Source organism: Poecilia reticulata, chromosome 20 (genome assembly GCF_904066995.2).
Source record: "Poecilia reticulata chromosome 20, P_reticulata-male-v2, whole genome shotgun sequence".
NCBI lineage: Eukaryota > Metazoa > Chordata > Actinopteri > Cyprinodontiformes > Poeciliidae > Poecilia > Poecilia reticulata.
Genome location: NC_088849.1, coordinates 22,628,793 through 22,638,071, shown reverse-complemented (window position 1 = coordinate 22,638,071; position 9,279 = coordinate 22,628,793). Strand labels below are relative to the sequence as shown.

The window sequence follows — 9,279 nt, the reverse complement described above, 5'->3', positions numbered from 1 at the left end:
AGTTGGGCACTACTTGTAGTCTCCTCCAGGGGTCAGGATTGAGACCAATAGATTTCATTCTTTCAACAGATATTTAAGGAGACAGCTTACAGCAGCTTTTAAAAGTAAACACTCAAAACTTTATTAAAATTAATTTATTGAAATATATGCATGTCATTTGGTGACAATAGTAATGAATACATAAATATAAAATAATTATGAAACTGACATTATATATATTATATATAAACAGCATTTAAGCTGTTTTTAAACTTAAATGCTTAAAAGCAGTCCAATCGGATTGAGTTGTGATTTAGCTTGGTGGGTCGTTTTTGTAGCTAGCTTAGTCACAGACTTAACTAACGGCCGTTTTCACGAAGAACTACAACTCCCATGAGCAAAATCCTTAAGCAAGGCGTACATGACTTCCGACATGAGCATTTCAAAATAAAACGTAGAGACGTTCTCTCCATCATGAAAAATATCACTTTGAGTGCCATTTTGTGCTTTTATTTTAAAATCGGGGTCATTCCTCCGCGTTTCGTCGATCCCTGACAGAGTCTCCCACCCGCTCCGCTCCCTCCTCCCCAACCGTTGGCGACCTGACAGCGGGCAGTGCCGTATGATTCTCCCGGGCAGGTTCACTCCTCCTCCTTCTGCGCGATGAGGCTCCGTTTGGCCGGGGCCGTGCTGCTGGCGGCGGCTGCCTACTACGTGTACCTGCCGCTACCGAGCGGCGTGAGCGAGCCGTGGAAACTGATGCTGCTGGACGCGCTGTTCCGGAGCTTCATGCGGGCGGTGAGTGGCAGAATGATGCGCTGAATGTGGAGGAACACCGGCGGACAGGTAGCGATCCACCGCAGCCGGGATCAATTTTACAGGTTAAAGCCGCGCAGGGCAAGTAAACACCTGCTTGTGGGTTTAAATAATAAATCACTAATGTGATTTTCACTGAGCTGAGCTGTCTAAATCAAGTTTTGAAGAGATTAAAATAGAATCGCATAGGAAAATACAAAATAAGAGCAACAAAAAACCCTAACCTAAAATAGTACATAAATTGTGGGGGGGATTTTGTTTCATATTTGTGCACACATTTTCTTTATTAAAGCATATGGAGATCTCTGGTTTTTCTGGCCTGTTTATGTGTTTCAATACAACTTTGATTGGTGTTTTTTGCAATGTGGAAAGTATTTTAACACCAAGGTAACCAAACCTAAACACCTGTACGTTTCATTTCAGTTATTTTTACAGCTACAACTGGTTTTGTTGTTACATAATTATTTAATTTGTAGTTTCTCGTGTGAAAAATCTAAATCTTTAATTAAGATGATTGAATGTTTAGACCGTGCAGAAATGCTTTTAGTGTTTTAAACACTGAACCATGTGGAAATAAATGTAACACATGTTGGCTTGTGGATTCTTGACTCCAGCAGAAACATTGTGATCGTCTTAATGTTCAATTCTGTCTCTAATCTGAGTCCATTTTTTACTGAGCTGAAATTAAAGTGCATGAAATGACTAGCTGATTATGCATTTTACAAACTGACAGAGATGCAAATATTTATTTTAGATGCATTTTATAACAATCAAAAAAGCCAAATTTCACACTGTTTAAGCTGCTGGTCAAAGAGGAACTGTGTCAACTGAGTGGTGCATCCTAATAAAAATGATGAATAAAAACCTCAAATTCAAATTGTTGTCAATGCATCAGATAATTATTCATTTCTATGTTCGTCAGTTAAATTTTTTATTGGGGAAAATTTCCATGAGGTCCAAACAGAAAGCACAGAATGCTGCAACAACGTGAAAAACTCCTCCGACCGCATTACTGACGGTAACCTGCCTCCACAGACGGTAACCTAATGCCTTTCAGCAGACGATGCTGCGCCTTGGTCTTTGTAAAGAGCAACACGTTTTTCCTGTGTTTGGAGGACAGGTTTGGCACCCTGCTCAATGAGTTCACCCCGTTACTCAACAGAGGGGTCAAAAGGTTTCACGCAGGTTTCACATCCATTGTGTTTCTATAAATTAAGATATCAGTAAAAGCTTATTTAGTTTTAATTAAGTTATAAATGTATTCATTTCAGTGCAAAAAGTGAAACTCATGTGGATTTGTTCCTAACACAGTGATTATTTCGGATTATCTGGAACTATATTTCTAACCAGATTTTAAAATGTCGCAAAAAAGAAAATACAAATTAGGCTCTTTTTTTTTTTTTTTTACATTTTCTGGTTTGAAGTGAATCAACCAGGCTATGTAAAGCATAATTTTGTCATATTTTGGCTGTAAAAGTAAAAGAATAATTAAAAATGTCAAAATTTTTACAAGTTCTGTGCCTCTGGTAAGGCACAGATCAACTAGTGGAATTCGCTACGTCAGAACTTCTTCAGCAAATGCCCCCTTTTGGGCATTAACTCTTTTTCGGAAAAGCCAAAAAACCGAGTGTAAAAATGTTTTTATGAAATTGAGAAATTTTGCCATTAGCTTTATCTAATGCTGTACTGAAGAGTACGCTTAAAAAGACAACAAAAACGCGGTTTATGGGGGTTTAGTCTATCGTCTGCAATCTGGAGTTTGAAGCTATTCACTCTTAAATGGGTATTTGTGCCACCGTTTTTCCTTCCACTCAACTTTCATTGTATATATTTGAATCTTACATCATTGATCTGTTGTGAACACGGCTTGTTTGTGCATTTCAGAGCGACGCGGCCCACTCCCTGGGCGTGTGCCACCGTGTTCGCCTGCTGAACCGGGTGGTGTCCTGGGTGGAGGTGATCGAGGCTCGCTCCAGTCCCACCGTGAAGGTGATCGACTCCTCCCTGGGAGGCGTCCCCACCCGCGTCTTTCAGCCAAACGGAGACAGCAGGCTGAGAAGAGGAGTCATCTATTTCCACGGAGGAGGCTGGGCGCTCGGCAGCGCAAGTGGGTTTAATCCTAGATCTGATGTTTTTATTATATTTTTGCTATAAATTAGGAATACCTGCAGTTTATATAAGATTTCAATACAAAACATCTCAAGATTTTATGCTTTATTAAAAGTTTAGACCAAAACATGTCAGATTAGTCTAAAAATACATCTGATTCAATAAAATAATAAAGGATACAAAACATTTCCGGATGCCAACCTTCTGTTATCTTCCTAACCAAGATATAAATTCATGTTTCCTCACATTATTTTCTTAATTGTGAGGCAAAAAATAGTTTTATTTTTTATTTTGTTCTTTAAAAATAAACTAAAGAGTGGTCATCTTTATGTCTGTCATGATAACAAATTCTGTTGGACAATAAATGGTCCCAGAAATTATTGCCATAAATGATAATATTGTTTTGAGATCATACTTAAGTAATATGATGGTGATAATAATACAAGAACTCATCCTCATAGATCAATAAACTATAAAGTTTAATGAATATTTAACAGGAATGGAAGACATTTGAAATATCTAAAATAAATAAAGAAAACAACAGATAAATAAAGTGAAAAGTCCTTAAAAAAATATTTAGTTGAGACCAAAACATCAGACTGAAGAGTTTTATCATCCTGGTTTTGGTAGGAAGAGAGAAAAGAGAAAAATTATAAATTATGCAAATAGAAAATATTGAGCTTGTTTTAATTTAGTACATGATCAATTGATTTATTGCTTATTGCATCAGTCATAGCCATCGTAGGAACATCATGCTGTAGTTTTTCCATGATTCCTCTGGAACAAAGTAGAGATGTTTATACTCTTATTTTCCATGAAATATTGCCTGATTGTTGTTAAGTTACATCATTTTCCTGGTTTTGTCCACCAGCTGTTCATTTACATGCCAGGAAAAGTCAAATTATTATAGAAAGCACTCAGTAAATCTGACATTTACATCACAATGAATTTTACCGCTTGTGTTTTGCAGGGATGCGCTCCTATGACCTTCTGTGTAGGAAAATGGCGGAGGATCTGGACGCCGTCATAATGTCTGTGGAGTGAGTGTCGGGAGTTAAATCAGCAAATTCATTCCTTTTATTTTCTTCTTCTTCTTGCTAACTGCAGTGCTGCTGTGGCTTTCATGAAACAGGAGGTTTTTTATGTTCAACTTCACGGTACATTGTGTCCGTTTCGACAAACAAAGAGTTCGTTCAGTTGTCATGGACACGGTTGAACTGATGAGACCAGGGAACGATTTCTGCCCAGAAACTGGAATATGAGCAAGAAAAGTCTGATGATTTAGTCTTTAAATGCTGCCATGTTGCGTTTGTCCTGTCATAGTTACCGCCTGGCTCCCGAGGCCGTGTTTCCGGATCAGTACCACGACGCCGTGGCAGCGTCGCGGGTCTTCCTGTCTGCTGAACTCTTGCAGCAGTACAGCATCGACCCGGAGCGGCTCTGTGTGTCTGGAGACAGCGCTGGAGGAAACCTGGCTGCTGCTGTGGCGCAGGAGGTAAAGAAAAAACAACAAATATTACGCAGAGACACATCCAGGTTTTAATTTTTTTCTCTATTAACTCATTATTTAAATAACTGAAGGTCCAACACCACCGTCACGCCGCAAAGAAACAATGTCTTACCAAGTATTTCTGTCTAGTTTCTTGTTCAAATTTCTTAGTACATTTGAAATAAGATAAAACTAACTTACAAGTAACGTTTCAGCAAGAATAGGAGCTTGTTTTAAGTCAATGATTCCTTAATATTGATTGAAAAATTCTTGTTCCACTGATAAAATGACATTTTTACCATGTGATATGTGAATTTATCTCTTAAAATTAAGGAATTATTTACTTAAAACAAACTCCTATATCTTGCTGAAAAGTTGCTTGCGAGTTAGTTTTGTTTTATTTCAAGTGGAACTCGGCTTAGGTTGCTAGGTAACGGGGCTTTGGTTGCTAGGTAACGCCGCAGTGCCCATGTGACTTAACTGTTGGGTTAAAAAATATATTTTTCCCATGTTACAAATAAAATATGTTGCCAATGGAACTTAGACTTTTTCATTAATATTAAGGAATCATTTACTTAAAACAAGTTCCTGTATTTAGCGGAAATGTTACCTATAATTTAGTTTTATTTCACGTTTACTAAGATATTTTCTCTAGAAACTAAACCAAAAATATTTGACAAATAAGGCTCTTTAGTTTCTTCTGTCAAGTTGAGAACTTAAAAGAAGAAAAAAGCTTGTTTGCTAACTACGTTAATTGGCACGCGTGGTCAAACGTCAGTATTGATATGGCTGGAAGATTAATAACTGAAACTCATGTTTAAATTTTAACGTTTAAAACTCACTTGCCTGCCAGTGAACAAACTTTACCAATTTAGCAAGCTAAGCTAAAGTGGAAGTGCTACGATATGTCCCATGTGTTTAATAGTCTTTCTATGCCTGAGTGATTTATGCACTAAAGTAGAACGTCGAAACAATATGGGCCTGAAATTGGTGAGAAGATTTGAAGAATCGGCAAACGTCTAAAGAAAAGCTGTGAAAGATCTTAAAGTCTGTGGAGCCATTATTTCAAAATGGTTTCAAACATTACAAGAAAGACTGGAAATTTGGATGCGACCTATAAACCAACTGAAGTCTGTTTAATTGTATAACTTGCTTATTTTATAAAATGTCTTCAGTTTGGTGATTTGGTCTCAACTATCCCTTTTATTGATGGACAGTTTTCTTTAGAGACTCCATAATTCACTTTGTCATTTCTGTTGTTTTATTTAATTTTTGTTGTTCCAGTGTTAAATGTTTTAGAATTTAAAGTTTATGGATCTTTGAGAATTTGTTGTTGCATTATTATTATTATTATTATTATTATTATTATTATTATTATTGCACCATTCCCATCATATTACTTGGAATTTGTCTCAACAATCACAATAACTTCAGGGTGACATTTGTTACCGTGACCGGCCCGGTTCAGTTTGGGTCAGGAATCTTCCTCTGAACTGGTATATTTTATATTTTTTTCCTGCAGCTCAGCCTGGATGACTCTCTGCAGGTGAAATTCAAAGCCCAGGCTCTGATCTACCCAGTGCTGCAGGCTCTCGACTTCCACACGCCGTCGTACCAGCAGAACCAGGCCGTGCCCATCCTCTACAGGCCCTACATGGCCCGCTTCTGGCTGCAGTACCTCGGCGCTGACTCCTCCCTGGAGCCCGTCCTGCTGGCGAACAACCACAGCGCTCTGGACCAGCGGGCCATCAGCGCCGCCACCCGCTCCAAGCTCAACTGGACCGCTCTGCTGCCGACCGAGCGCAAGAAGAACTTCAAGCCGGTGGTTGAGGAGAAGGGATCGCCAGGCGTGGTGGGCGCGGTGCCAGGGCTGATGGACGTGAGGGCGGCGCCGCTGCTGGCGGAGCAGGAGGTTCTGGGTAAAACGCCCCAAGCGTATGTGATGACGTGCGAGTTTGACGTTTTACGGGACGACGGTCTGATGTACGGCAGGCGGCTGCGGGACGCTGGCGTCGAGGTGACGAGTGACCACTACGAGGACGGTTTCCATGGCTGCATGGTGTTTGCGAACCTGCCAATGATGTCGAGCGTTGGGCAGAGAAGCATGAGGAACTACATTCGCTGGCTGGACCAGAACCTATGAGCAGGACTCCACACATATGGGAGCTCTTAGTTGAATTTTTAAAAATTGGTGCAAAGGAAACCCAAAACAAAACAAAACTAAACAAAACAAAAGCAGCAGTATAAACATCTTTACACAGCAAAAAACAATTATCAAGTATTTTTGTCTAGTTTCTAGTGCAAATTTCTTATTGCACATTAAATAAGGTAAAACTAACTTGCAAGTAACTTTTCAGCAAGAAATAGGAGCTGATTTAAGTCAATAATTCCTTGAAAAAGTTCTTGTTTCATTGGCAGGTAAAGTGAAATAATCTGCCAGTGGAACTAGAAGATTTTCAACAATATTTATTAATTATTGACCCAAAACATGCTCTGATATCTTGCTTAAAGGTTATCTTTAGCTTAGTTTTGAGTTATTTCAAGTGGACTAATGTATTTAACTAGAAACTAGATCAAAAATACTTGGTAAGATTTTGTGTTTTTGCAGTGTAAACGTACAAGATTTACTGCTTCAGAGATGCTTTAAAATAAACTCACTGGATCTGAATATTTTAGTGAAAATGGCGCAAAAAAAATATTTATGAAAAGCAAATATTATTATGGGTCAACGTTTTGAGGGGAGGAAATATATTTATGGCTTATTTATTTCTTGAAATTTCTAATTAAAAAAAGAACTTTTTTATGTAAGCTAATTTTACACTGGATTAAAAGAAGATGAATTCACACATACTTAATAAAAAAAGAAAGTCAGCCACTGGACAAACACGCATAATGGATCAGTGTTTTACTTTAGTGTCTGCACAGTTTATAAATTTGTACTTCGACACATTTTATTTGATATATTTGTTAATTAGGTCATTTATGTGCGTTTTCATGATTTATTTATGTATTTTATTTAAAGGTTTAGAGTTTTTGATTAATTGACATTTTAGTTGGACACAACAATGTGCTGTACTGATGACAAAGCAGCTGTTTGCAACACCTGAGCTTATTCAAAGTATTTTTTGCAATTAATTACATTTATTACACATGAGATAAACACAAATTAACTATACAATTTAAAGCATATGGCCACTTTTTGACTCCTGAAATTCATAGACATTGAAGTACAAAACATACAATATTTTGGAGTTCACTTCAAACGAAACGTCTTATTTAAAACTTCTAGGTTTAAGCATTGTTACTGTTAAACTTGTAACAGACGGTAAAGTAATGAAAGTTCAGAAACAAAGTTGTTATGGACAAAACAAGTGAACACTTACTCAAGCTAAGGCTACGCAAACAAATGGCTAATACCAATTGGCTATTTTAGCTAACTAGTAACCAAGCTAACGCTAATTACTACATGATCTAGCTACTACTTATTCTAACCGTTCACTTATAGGAATGTAGGTTAACGCTTCTTGCAGTGTAAAAGTCCCTCTAGTGGTCATCTATATTAACTAAAGCTTAACATTTATTTTAGCTTGCAGCTAAATAATCCAACAGCTACTAAAGCTAATGACAACTCATGGTAGCAACTTAGTAGACTAATGACTACTCAAACTGAAAACTACTCAAACTAAATATTATTTTAGTTAAAAGCTACACAAACTAATACCTAACTCTTTGGATTGCTAGTCAGGGTTATAGATAGACCAGCTAACAGCTAAACAAACTAACATCTAGTGAAGCTAATGCTGTGATCCATTTGTGGTTGGAAATTTCAACTTCTGAGTTGGAAAAATAAACTTGAAAGCCCCCCAAAGTTGGACTTTGCTGGAGAATCTTTCCATTTTAGCTAGCACCAATTTAGGCTAATAGCCACTCAAACTAACAGATGTTAAAATAACAGCTACCCAAGCTAATAACTACTCACTTGAAAATATTGACGCTGTTACTTACATTTTTAACTTCTGAAGATTACAGTGATCCAAGCTAATATCTACTTAAGCTATTCAGCTAATGTCTGCTCAAAGCTACTTAAGCTTGGTGCTGTTTAGGCTAGTGACTTCTTGGGCTTACTGCTACTTAGCATCTACTCGAGCTGTCAGATTTTCAAACTAACAGCTGGAAAACAATTGATCAAGATAATGACTGATTAGGCTGATGGTGGCTCAAGCTAACAGCTACTAATGCTAAAAGGTGCCTAGAGCTCAGTTTAGCAACTTTTAAAGGTTCATCATTTGAAAGAACTCAAACTCTTTACTACTAGATTAAGATAAGGCTATATTTATTTTTTGCTTTTTTACTCTGCTGATTTTATATGAAACATTTATGTTTGTCAGTTTTCTCACCTGTGTTGCTTTGGAAACTGTATTTTCAGTATATCTTACACTTGAAACCATATTTTTGAATTTAATCAGGCAACAACTCCAAGACTAAAAATAATGTTTGCATAATAAAATATGACATTCCTTTCCTTTTCTTTTGTTCAAAAAGCAAGGAAACATGCCTGACCTACGCTTTTTAAAGAATACGTCATGATTGCAAAATGCAATAATTCAAATTGAAGGAACATTTCATCCGTTTTTCCTTTTTAATTATTATTCCGCTGTTTAAAAACGGCCTGCAGGTTTCAGATGATGCGCTTTGTAAAAGTAAAGCTCTATATTTTTGAATAAAGCTGCTTCGAGTTTGAAGAACTTCGACCTATTCCGTAACAGTTCCCTCAGAGACTGCAGAGGTTTGCTGACACATGTAACTACAAGTCAGCGTGAGTTATGTCCGTGTGTTGTAGTAAAAGTATGCCAGAGTTCGCAGCTGTGTATACTCAGCATTGTGCA

General features: G+C 37.4%; 1 protein-coding gene and 1 long non-coding RNA gene across 2 annotated transcripts; one reads left to right on the top strand and one right to left on the bottom strand.

The window, feature by feature from the left end:
* The first annotated feature begins 204 nt into the window (after positions 1-204).
* LOC103456719 (neutral cholesterol ester hydrolase 1-like) lies at positions 205-8,915 on the top strand. Its single transcript, XM_008396430.3, has 5 exons — positions 205-777; positions 2,680-2,902; positions 3,875-3,944; positions 4,228-4,399; positions 5,916-8,915. The coding sequence occupies exons 1-5, from the start codon at positions 643-645 to the stop codon at positions 6,534-6,536; spliced, it is 1,221 nt and encodes a 406-aa protein (XP_008394652.1). The 5' UTR covers positions 205-642; the 3' UTR covers positions 6,537-8,915.
* Positions 3,959-4,802, bottom strand: LOC103456718 (uncharacterized). Its single transcript, XR_532305.2, has 3 exons — positions 4,527-4,802; positions 4,232-4,385; positions 3,959-4,155 (listed from the first exon to the last, which is right to left on the bottom strand). It is a non-coding gene; the product is annotated as an uncharacterized LOC103456718 (long non-coding RNA).
* Positions 8,916-9,279: the final 364 nt, after the last annotated feature.